This window comes from Lonchura striata, chromosome 1 (genome assembly GCF_050655825.1).
Source record: "Lonchura striata isolate lonStrDom1 chromosome 1, ASM5065582v1, whole genome shotgun sequence".
In the NCBI taxonomy this organism is placed as follows: Eukaryota; Metazoa; Chordata; class Aves; order Passeriformes; family Estrildidae; genus Lonchura; species Lonchura striata.
Genome location: NC_140703.1, coordinates 37343755 through 37356617, shown reverse-complemented (window position 1 = coordinate 37356617; position 12863 = coordinate 37343755). Strand labels below are relative to the sequence as shown.

General features: G+C 36.7%; 1 protein-coding gene across 15 annotated transcripts in view; it reads right to left on the bottom strand.

The window, feature by feature from the left end:
• DLG2 (discs large MAGUK scaffold protein 2) overlaps positions 1–12863 on the bottom strand; it is a 982636-nt gene that overhangs the window by 313685 nt on the left and 656088 nt on the right. For all 15 annotated transcript variants that reach the window (XM_085593066.1, XM_031505123.3, XM_085593076.1 and 12 more), the window contains one exon: positions 8917–9041. In XM_085593066.1, the coding sequence (XP_085449192.1) occupies positions 8917–9041 (125 nt within the window). The remainder of the gene's footprint in view (positions 1–8916; positions 9042–12863) is intronic.

Below are 12863 nucleotides of genomic sequence, written 5' to 3'. Positions count from 1 at the left end.
TACTGACTTGGGACCAAGGTGTGCTTTGCCTGCTGAAGGCACTGAACTGCTCAGCTGTTCCTCAATCCAAGTTAAAATCCTCCCAGCTGACACCAGCAGAGTCTGCAGCGCGTTCAGGTTTGTGCAGGAAAACCAGTTGCAACAGATAACCCAGGAGGCAATCTCAAGTTCAGGACTTTTACAAGTACTTTTCATCTGGGGCTCTCAAAGGGCTTTGCAAATATAAACTCGTTTTAGCTTCACAACAACCCCCGTGAGGCAAAGATAATGATCACTGTATCCATTTTACAAATGGGGAAACTTGAGCACAAAAGAAGAAAAGTGTTACCAAAGATCAGGCCCAGCAAGTTGAGCACAAAATGAAGCAGCACTGTGCTTGCACCGACAAGCAGAAAACCCTCCCTCCTGCTTAGGTGTGATTGGAATAGTTATTCCCAACATAGGTGCAGCCTTAAAACAAATGGAGGAGGAGTAAACACGTTGTTCAAGTTCAGTAAGAACCTCCATCAGCTTTGGAGCATCAGTACCATTAGATTGCATACAACACAGCTGCAACTTAAAACCTAGTTTTGATAGGAAATATCGAAGAGGAGGGTAACAAGGACAAATCTGGGCATAAATATTAGCACAAGACACAAACAGCTACACCATAATTAAAATGGGTACCCCACAGAGAAAGTACCAAGCTTGTTCTTTGTGTTGCTATGATTCCGAGTAACACACAGGACGGCATGACATGAGCAGCACATTGAAACAAAGTTTTCCTACATCTTGAAAGTTTGACACTGAACCTCCCATATTCTGGGGAACCCCTGCTCTAACAGCTGCAGTGGAGTAAGGAATGTAACAATGATGATGTACTGCCAGAAAATATGGCTTGGCTAAGAAGTCCAAATTATTTACGCAAACCACAGAGGCGTTTTGACAGAGTATGAACTGTCTCACCATGAACTAGTGGTTTTGGCTCTCAGAAACAAAATATTGACCAAGTTTTTCCTTAGAATAAGATCTTACAATAAGATCTTTGCTGCATAAAAGGAACTTAATATTTTTATGGTCAGTCAAGTCAGTTTGTTTTTTTAATCTAAAATATAATTTTCATGTTTCATGAAAATTGAAATAAATGAAAAATTCAATAGCACTCCAGAGTGTTAAACCTGTCGAATACAGGAAGAGATGTAAAATATTTTTTCCTTGACTAATACTGGAGTCCACAGAAAGATGATGATTTCTAAGGTATGCAGCCACAGAAAGTTTCTTTCAGATAAATTGTCACTGAGTTATTTAAACTTGTGACTGCAATATCAGTGCAAACATGTTGATGAAATAATCACTTAGATTTGGCTGCATGGTGCTGTTCTGATACTGCAGCACTCTGGAGTGACTGTAATTCAGGCAGGATGGGTAAGAAAGGAACTCTTTGGAGAGAGAGACCTGTTAACTAGTTCAGTACCATTGTATGGAATTTCTAGTGCATTGGGCATTACATAAGCTAGAGTTCTAGTACCATGCTAATTTGCTTAAGTATTAGACAGAAGCAGGGGAATTCAAGCAGTGGAAAACAGCTCAGAAATGTATGGGGAAAGGTACTGATGCTTTGTGTTACAAAAGAAAGCTTCTATAAAAATGTCCATCACTGATGTCTATAAAGAAGTTCCTGAAATTCATCAGTTTTAAATACCACAATCCAGAGAGGTACCTTTTATTATTCATTAACTTCTATTCTCTTTGCCTGACAATTCAGCTGTTAAAACATAGTTTTACTTTTCTGTATCGCATAAAAGATTTTTTACAGCCTACCACCTTAGTTTCAAAACAGGAAAAGCATAATATAAATAACAATAAATAACACAGTGTAAACCGATTCAGAGACACACTGGGGATCAACAATACTGAACAAAGAATGCAAAATTCACATAGGAAAAAGAGAGAAAGAAGATAGACAACAAAATTGAAGTGGTGCAGACAAAATTACATGGACCAATATTCAATTGATGGTAAGACATATAAGTTCTTAACTTAAAATGTAAACCATGGTAAGACACATTCAGCTTTGAAAATAATGTATGAAAATCAGATTTGGATTTTGTGACCTGCCTTTTTCATGTAGATTGCCTGTGGTAATTATTTTTTATTTTTTTCAATTCCATGGTAACTCAAAAAAGATACACAGCTACAGAGACAAACAGAGTTAATAAGATCAAATTTCCTGACACAAACCAGGACAGAGTGAACAGTCAATAATTCATGATCTAATTTATGACTGTCTGCAAAGCAAGCATGTTTTGCCTAATAGGGTGAATGCTTCTTTATTAACTTACTGCTAAATTATGTACTGAACTAATAGCATTGTCAGAGGCCTGTAAACAGTGCAGATATGAATCAGTGTTTTGTGGCAGCACCATAATTATAACAACATCCTGAACAAGCCGTGTGCCTTTGCAGTGCGCATAGACCTGGTACCAAGAGGCTTAGTACAAGATCAGAAGGTAACAGGGACTTAGATAATCACAAAACAAACACACTTCGGTGTTGATATGTAAGGATGGTGGAATAAAGCCCTTCCCAAGCTGTATTAGAGGCACATGACATGCATGTAAAGAGCATGATCTCTACTGGGAAGGGCTCTTCACGTTAATCTGAAAAAGCCTCATAGCATCATTCTCAATTCAGTTTTTAGCAAGCAATCTAGAGCTACAAATGGACACCAATGGGCAACAACTGTGTGCCTGCTGCTGGAAAGATCTGGGCTTCAGACTTTCTCAGAGGCAAAGCACAGCCCATGGGTGTCTTTTATCTAACCAGCTCCCACTTCTGCTTCCTCTCCTCCCTTTCTTCGAGTTTCTCAGGTAAACTGTGCACAACAGCAGTGTTTCTCAATTCCAGTTTTCAAGCTTTGAAGTAACAGCATGAAATCACCATTTCTCCTCTCTGGTTCATTTTAGTGAAATACAGACTTATTTTAAAATTTTGATCAGAACACAATCTTCTATTTATTATTTTTCCCTCCACAAATATCCATGAGAAAGGGCCTTCAGAGTTCCTCTCTTGCTACATGTAGCTAGCTAAATTTATAATCTTTGACACTTCACAGCAGGTTAGTTGACAACAGGAGAGAACACCAATCTAATTTGTTTAGAGCCTTTGCTGGTAGGCATTTAACAGAAGCCTTTAAGGCACAGAAACATGAGAGAAGGAATCTATTCCAAGTTTTCTCCCTGAATTACTGGATGACTGAAGGCAAGTTATTTTGGTTCTGTCTCCTGCCATTAGCATGTGTATGAAGTTCCTTTCTTCAGACTTTGAGAGATGAGGATAGGAGAGAAATCCAATGGGGAAAACTGACAGGGTGATGGTAGAGCAACACAGCATGCCTAAAAAATGCTGTATCTTTACAACACAAAACCTCCTCGCAATCAGTAATTAAAGTAAAGGGAAGATGCATTAGCTAAGGAAAGAAGATCAATGCATAGCCTTAGAACATTTTAACTTATGATATTCAGCAGCTGAGGGTACCAGTGCTGTTTCTGATTAGTCTGACAAAAGTAACTGGCAATGGATCTGATTTTCTCAACCTGTTGAAGTTCTCCTTACAGATGTTCACGTTCTTAAGGAAAAACAATTCATAGGTTCACAAATGGGAAGAGACTGGAAATCTGTTTCCTAGAAGAAAGAATGAATGAAACAGCCTCAGGTCTGGGCATCTAACCAGGGCAATGTGCATCCTCCTAGGCACAACCAATTTCTTCCCTTGGACTTAACCCTCGTACTTTCCCTCTTTCCTCTTGAGTACAGCTTAGAGGCTATATTTGAGGCTCAAATACAAAAATAACTTCTGGTACAACATTAACCTTTGAAAGTCAAGCTCAGGACTTTAAATCTATCTCGCAGTCCTGTGAATTAACTAATCCATATTTTGTCACATATGCAATAACTGATTTTAGTATCACAGGTTCAGTAAGATTCCTCTGACTAAGCAATTGGTATAAAACTCAAGATTTGAATTCTTATTCCATACAAGATTGTTTTATTTACTTTTTTTTGATCCTAAGACCTTTTAAAACTCTCATTTTCAAACTTGTCTTTTCAAAAGGGAAAAGTGTATTTTTGATAGCAATACATAAGGAACTCGTATTACCCTCTCATTCCTGTAGAGTGAGAAAGCTTTTTGTGAAAGGTATCTCTACCATAAAATCAAATTTAGACTGCGAGAAATTATAATCAGCATGAGTGATTCTTGACTGAAAATGGTTTTGATTTATGATTGTTAAAAATGTATTAATATTTTGTGAGTCTGTGCTCTTTTAAACTTGATCATAATTGAAAGCTTTGCATCATTCTTTTAGTTGTTTTCTTCCCCCAGTAAAGTTCTGCCACTAAACTCTGCTTCTAGTTCCATAAACTGATCACTCTTCTCACAGAATGATGAATGGTTTTAAGTGTTGCCTTTTAAAAGCCAGAGATTCACTTATGATCAATAAGCCAAAAGAAGTAACTACTGAATATTATACTGAAGTTCTTTGCTATATGTAGGCAAAGTGTGAAACAAACACTGTTTCTTGTTCTCTGTCACAAATGTAAATAACAAAAAAAGGCACTGAGCCATAAGTAATGGAATTCTCTTTCTTCCAGAGAAGAAAAGTAGATGTTTGCCCATAGACAACCAGTATTAATGAGAGAGAAGCAGAAGTTTTCATGCATTAAAAGTCTTAAAAGACCAAACTCTTGAGAGAAATTCTTCTTCAACTCAGTGTGAGTGACTGCTACTTTCAGAGGGTTTATATTCTCTGTCTATTCCTGACTTGAAACTCAAATCTTCAGAGAAACATGACATGAAGCATTCAGAGAAAAAAATAATCCCCATTTAGTTCCAAGGTTATTATAATTCCATTTAGCTAAATAATTAAAACAAAAATTTTTCTTAAAATTGTATCAAATTACGTATTTTATATTATTTACTATGCAGGAACTTACACTATATCCACAACTTTATTTTGCAAGATAAGGAGTTAGGGTACTGACCTAAATGTCTTCTAAAATCTGAGTTGTGCAGTGTGATGGTTCTTACACTAGTTCTACATGTCAGGGCATTTCAGGGAAAGTAGTACATAAACATATCCATTAGTACTTCCTTGAGGAGAGCACTGGAGGGGGTGCTGATCATCCCTCTCTGGTGACCAGCAATAGGACATGAGGAAAGGAAACTAAGCTGCTCTGGGGGAATTCAGACTAGACATGAGGAAATAATTCTCCACTCAGAACATGGTCTGTCCCTGGAAGAGGCTTCCTAGCAAAATGTCTGTGGCACCACATCTGACAGAGCTCAAGGAGCATCTGGACAATGCTCTCAGTTACATGGTTTAGTTTTAGCAGTAGTCCTGAAATAAGCAGGGAGTTGGACTGCATTATCCTTATGGGTCCCTTCCAACTGGAGATGTCCTGTGGCTCTGTGCATCTCTGATTTTTGGAAGTTCAGAGAGTCTCTCAAAAAAGGGAATTTTTTTATTAAAATGAGTGAAGTCTAAAGTGATTGATAATTATTGGGTTTTTTAAGAAGAGATACAGGTCATGAAGTAATACAAACCTGCACTATGCACTGTCAATAAAAACATTGTTCTCCACTAAAGGAAAATCCCAGCAATTTAATCATCTTTGTTTCAGTCTGACACTCAGATTTTATTCACAAGAGTAATCTGCAGATTCGGAGAACAATTCAGGCTGGAAGGGATCTTTGGAGGTAATTTAGTCCAATCTCCTCCCAAGGCAGGACCAATGTGAAAGTTAAATCATATAGTTTAGGACTTCATCCAGGTGAATTTTGAATCTCTTGGAAAAGAGAGATTCCATAATCACATGGAATCACCAGTTACATTAAAGAGGTAATTTTTTATCCTCAGACACAACTGGAATTTTCCTTATTGCTACATGTGACTGCTGCTTCCAATCCTTTCTTTGTGCATCTCTGCTCACCTCGATGCTGGTCTTCAGTGCTGCCAGAGCACACTGCTGGCTCGGGCCAAATTAAAGAATCACAGTGTCATGTAATTTGGAAAGCTCCTCTTGAGAGCCCATTGTCAAACCCTCTCTGCTGAAGCAAGTTTACTTGCTTCAGGTTGTCGAGGAACATGTTTACTCAGGTTTTAAATATCTCCAAGGATGAACATCCCACAACTTCTCAGAGCTTCCTGTGTCCAGTAACCCTTACCATAAAAAAGAGTTCCCTGATGATAAGATGAAATTTCATATGTGTGTTGTCCATTGCTTCTTGCCCTGTCACTGGACACTACTGATAAAAATCTGGCTTCTTTATCTTCACTCTCTCCCATCAGGTGTTTATACCCGATATTTATGTACTTATAACTTTACGTCTACCACTGGAGAGTTATGCCTTCCCAGGTGCAGTAGGCTGCATTTGCTTTTGTTTGACTTACATGAAACTTCAGTTGACCTACTCCTTCCCTGTCAACCCATACATTCATGTAAAATATTCCCAAGGGTCTGGAGCATATAGTCAACTTCTTACAACTTCTTACAAGCTTTCATAGTCTTGCTGTTGGAAGAATTTCACTCAGCTAAGTTAGATCAAAGGGATGTCATGTAAAATACAGTGGAAATGATTTTACAGGATTTTATGATTAAAACCAGACAGCAGATATAGAAGCCAGTTCAGACAGCCCACACTGCTATATAATGTAGAGTATCTGCAGGCAGAGTGTGAAAGAAAAGCAGACAAAAAAATATATCTTTTCTCAGTCCATAAACACCAATCCCCCATTCTCAGGTAATTAAAAATTGGGCTTTTGCTAAGAAACCTATGTTATCACTACCCTCAGTAGTTGTTACTGCATGTTGTTAAGCTTTTGTTCCTATAGAGTGGCCCCAGATGATAAACTATCTGTTATGAAGAATTAATTATAGTGTAACTCAGTGAAGACTGTCCCAGGATATGGCCCTTCAGTGGCATATCAGTAATGGCCACTAATAACTACATTTTCAGGTATTCCTAAAAAGTGACAAAATTGTGACTTAGCAGCAAAGTGAAACCAATTTGCCTGATAAAACAAGGAGGAATCTTTCTAATCTCTGAGAGTAGGAAGAATGACCATACCAAATATATGCTTAAAACATTATATAAGTCTTAGTAATAAGATAATTATACTTGTACTGCTAAACTTATAAAACACAAAGTTTGCCACATCTAATCTTAAAAATGATTAATGAATTGCTTTAGTATGCTACTTTTTGTGGGTTTAGAAGGTCTTTCCAAGATGTTTACAATGCATACATAATCATGACTTACATCTACAGCAATTATTTAATACGGGAATGAGTTATAAAATATTTGATTTTTTACAAAGATAGCAGAATACTGCAATTGTTTCTGTCTTCGTAATAGCTTAAACTAAAAAAGTCTTTGCATGTAATTAAAAATTTTACTAAAAATATAACTATTGTTTTTCGCAACGGATTTTGTTTTTAGTAGAAAGGCAGTTTCAGGTTTAAGACCCTTTTATGTTTTTCATCATGTCTAATTCTATAGCATGATTTCCAAACACTGCTGTTTCTTCATGCTCTGTTTTCCATGAAGCTCATCTGGCCCAATGCAGACATTTACAGCACAGATCAATACAGCTGGACTAGGCAAAGAAACTCCTTTTCATCTGAGTCACCAATGAAAATATAGGCTCTTTTATTCTTCTGTTCTATTTTAGGCATTGACTTTAGGATGAGATGAATCACAACCTAGAAATGCTTAGGTTTTTCTTGAGACTAGCTTAGGGGTAGATAGCTGCATTTTAGTCATAAAGTTACATGACATTAGTTCATCAGTCCCATTCCTTTTACCAGCAATCTTAGTTAAAACTAAATTCTTCAGGCACCGCCAACCACCATGACTCCTCATCACTATCACAGTAAAAAAAAAAAAAAAGATCATTTCCAAAATCAAATTATTACTGTAATATAAGAAATATCCCAAACTTGCTCTTTAAACTGGGCAATTCTCCTTACTTTTAGATTTGAATTAAAGGAAAAGGCTTCAGGAAAAATGTTGCTACCATCTGGTACATTTTATGAATTTTAGACCATCTGTTTTTGGCAAAGACTCTCAGAGCTGATTTCAGTGCTGAGACCATGAAAGAATCAAAATTTTATCCCAAGTTTTTCCAGTTAAATTTGCTTTTTTTGAGCATTAGCAGGCTGAACAACCAACAGTAAGGTGGCAGCCTCTGTGATAGATGGAAGCCTTTCTGCATTCAGTCCATAAGGAAAGACAAGCACAAGCACTTCTGTGGTTCCTCTTGTTTAAGTGAGATGCTGCCATGTATTTGAGAACCTCATCAAGTGATCTGTATGTTTGTTTCAGAATCTAAAAGAGAAGACCACTCTGGAGATGACTCAACATACAGCACAGCCACCACGCCCTCATGGAACAAGATAATGTTTGGAAACAGCAGTAAACACATCTCACTGCTGCAGCCAAATAACAGGAAGCATCTACAAATAGTTATGATTATTTAGCAATAGCTTTGTAGTTTGGGAAGTCTGATAGCCTAATGTACAAGACCAATGTCTAGTTCTTCAGCAATGAACACACAAAGACCAGGCAGAGAAGACTTGCATGCTGATATTCAGGTTTCCTGCTGCTGCCTCCATCTTACCTTTTGCACTAAAGTAAATATCTGGCACTAAAAAGGAGGTAACACCATCAAATGTCCTCTGTTATACAGAATTTAACTACTTTTATTCAGTTGCTCTAAGCTTCTTCAATCAGCTAGCTTAGCAGAAAGGAGACTGCAGTCATGTCATTTGCTTCCCCTAACCCCATGAAAGATCCAGCTGGCATGTTGCTCCAAGAGAACAATTATAATAATTACACATTTTGTTTCCAAACACACGTAATAGGTTTCTTTTTACCTGAGTCTTCCATCCTCTGCTGCAGCTCCTCCTGGTATAATCTTAGTAATGAATATGCCAGGATCATCCCCAATGTGTGGGTTATCTGTTCCTCCAGCAATACTGAACCCCAGGCCAGAATTTCCCTGGAAAAATAATACAAAGTAAAGCCATCACTCAGATGCTAGATTTATAGAGTATTCATTTGCACTGCATGAAAAAGGAACCTTCCTTCTTAAAGAAAGCACACTATTTGGCAACTCCATACTTGAAGGCAGGTGACTCAGTCTGAAAAAATTGTCAGTTAAAGAACAGAGGCTGTGAACAGAAAGATTTCCTGGAGCTAATGACAGAGTTAATGGATACTCCTACAGAAACAGGATTTGACCTAAATTTGTTTTCAAAAGCAGTCACATAAATTAGCATCTGAACTCCAATATTAATTCATCCAAGTCAATGAGAGCTAGAGGCTAAAAACATTTCAGAGCTTTGAAAAAAGACTTTAAAAATTACTGTCATTTATAAACAGAAACAGTGAAAAACATCTAACTCTGAAGTATTTTACTATACTAGTTTCTGTTGAAGACTGATGTGCTTCAAAAACAAAAACAACTCACAAAACAAGAATACTTCTTTCATCCTACTGATCTGCTAGGACAAAATGTTTGAAAGACATTATAGGACTCTACTCAATAACCTCACTTATTGTTTCTACTATTTGTGAGAATACAATGAAAGATAAATAGATATGTACACACAAACATACTCTTGCAAATTAAGTCACTGTTTTTCACACACATTTCAAAACCACCATTCTAATTCTTTTTCAGGAGTACATATTGGTCATGCTTTTCTATCTAAGTCAACCTTAAGTATATGTTTTTGCTTTTTCCTGTACGAATTAACTTTTTTCCCAAGGGATACTTTCTTATTTGTAGAAAGGTAGATGCCGTTTTAAGAACCTGTGATGCATAGGGAGTGTCATACACTTCACTGCAATACGTGCTGCTTTAAGGGCCTCTCAACCAAAAGTATTTTCAGTTAGGTATTCAGACTTATCACAGTGATATAACTACATACATATTGCAGAGTATACTGCAAATGAGGTATATTTAGGGCACTAAAATACTTTTATTTCATTATCTTCTCAGATTGGGAATATATTTCTTTTACTGCTGCTAATAGTCACATATCTAGTTCTGTTCTAGTGAGAAAATTTATTAATAAAAATAGCATCTCTATACTTTTTTTTCTAAATAATTTAAATCAAATGTCACTTCTGCATTTTTCAACTGTACTTCAACTCATTCAATGTGATGCATTTTGTGTGTGAAAGCCTACATGTTGCCTGCCTGCAGCATGTCAGATTCTGAATGCTGTTAACAGTATTCTGCATTCATGAGAGATGCAGTTCTCATTACCCAGGAGACAAACACACAATGTGCAGCTCTGCTATCAGCATATAATTTTGAACTAATTTATAATCCAAAGAAATGGATTTAGGACTGCACATATTGCAATGCTTCTCAGCCAGCTATAACATGGAAATCATTATAGTACTGAAACACTCTACATATATTTTCTGTAGTTAGCAAACACCTCCAGGCCAGCATCATAAATCTTTGATTTAATCTCCCTTTCATCATTAGGATCATCTCAGATTCAGGTTGTTCTCCCAATATTTTAAGACATACCTAATTATACAGCACATTTTACAGTAACTTGCACCCTCTAAATACTTTAGGAGTGTTCTCCTGAAATCCTTTCTATATGTCATATTATTAATTAAGTTGTCAAAGATGAAAGAAAAAAAAATAAGTATGTACTTATACATACTTCAGGAAGCCTGAAATAAAATCCCTAAACATTAGGAAAACCAAGGTCAAATTTCTAACAATTTTGAGTAATACTTAATTTGCAATCAAAAAAATCCCAACAAATATCTAAAAATAAAATTGTTGTCTTTATTATTAACTTCAAAGAGATTTTAAAATATGCAGTAATCTGTGTTTCTGAAGAGGTAGACTTTCAAATCCCTAAAACCTAGTTTTGATAGGAAATATCAAAGAGGAGGGTAACAAGGACAAATCTGGGCATAAATATTAGCACAAGACACAAACAGCTATGCCATAATTAAAAAAAATGTATCTGAAAAGCTTTAAAAAAGTATCAAAGCTTGACTGTTATGTAGGGTGTGCTTAGTTGTTACAGTTCATCACATAAAATGCATTTGGTATTTTACAACGAAATAATTTCTGCAATCTTTTCCTCCTACCATATTTTTTTCTGTGAACATTTTAGAGCCCAAAAATGCTACAGCAATGCTGGCTGTAAGCAGTGATGTGGTAACACTGCTGCACACTTCTCAGGAGAATTAGTGCTATCCCTGACATTTATCCATAAATGTGCATCTGTTATACTGCAAGACTGTTCTGATTCTGCCCCTTAGGAGCAACCTTTTAAAAGCACAGGGTAGCACTCCTCACTGGCACTTCTGTATCCAGAAAATTTCAAGCAATTATTCTGGCTGCAGTCCTTGACTTGATCAACAGGATCTACAAGCTGTCAGGCACAAGCTGCCTTGACAAATAGGTACATCCCTGCAAGGCTTTACTGCACCAGAAACTCGCCGCTGAAGTTAAAAGCAATTACACTTCTTTTTCCCCCACTATGGTTTATAAAGGATCTGCCTTGACTACATGGAAAAATCTTCTTTGTACCTCAGATCAAAGCCAACAGGGCTAAAAACATAGCTACAATCACTCACGGCTTTTTGAGAGTCTTGGTTTGAAATATAATGCAATAGGAACATTCTGGTTAAAAGCTACTGCATTTCAGTTCTGAGCAGCAATACTGATGTGCAGATGTCTCCTTGTGCTTCTCCCCATGCTCTGCATTTAGTATGGAGGTTCACCAGCATATTCCTTATGTATTAAAATCTCATTGCCCTTGTCAAACTATAATTCCAAGTTCCAGTAAGTTTACTACTGCAATACTTCCTGAACATTTCCAAAAGACTTGGTTCCCCACCCTTTAGTTTCTGCACCTCCTTTGTCCCCATTCCAGAAAGAAAAGTATGTGTTAATTATCTTCACAGCTTTTCTTGGAGTACCTGTCTCCCTCCCATTTCACAGGAACCAATGAAAATGCCATCCCACAGCCCAAAACAACAACTGAACCATCATTAGCCACAGCATTTTCCAAGATGCAACATTCATGCTTTCTCTCATGCTGATTCATGTTTGGGAGTGGTTCCCCATAAATATCTGTCAAGTTAATTCACTGTACTCTTTCTACTCCAAGCCTTATATCTCTCGGATGCTTGCAAAGCAAGTTAAAAATTAGCTCAGAGTCCTGGTGACAATGCAGATAAATACTTAATGAGGACTAATAGCAGCTGATACAGAGGAGAAAAAGTCTTCTTCTTTTGGAATGCTCCACTGATACTTCTTAATTGAGATTCATATTTAGGCCTTAATAAGCTTGCCTGTTTTAATTCAGAATCCTTCAGTAGAAGAAATCTATGCAAAAAATCCCAACACTTCAAATGTTCAAGTTTGAATGAGCCTCAATACCATCAACTTTTACTGGTATTGCTCAAACATCATCATTAGCATGTACAAATATATATATATATATATATGTACATACACACATATATACATGATTCTATTATTCTATATAAGGGTTCATATCCAAATTATTTTGTATTCAATTCTTATTAGCTAAGTTATCTCTTGATCTAAATATTTACATCTCTTTGTCCAAAATGTCAATTTCTACTACTATAAAAACCTCATATAATTAGTTACTGACTATACAAGGAAGATTTGCGTAAAATTGCCCAGCAATATATGGATGAATGCACTTTTTAATTGTTAGTTTTGTTTCTTACTACCTTCCTCACCTTTTGTTGCAAGGCTCCAATCATGCACGCAGACTGACAAAAGGCTTATCACAGCACAACA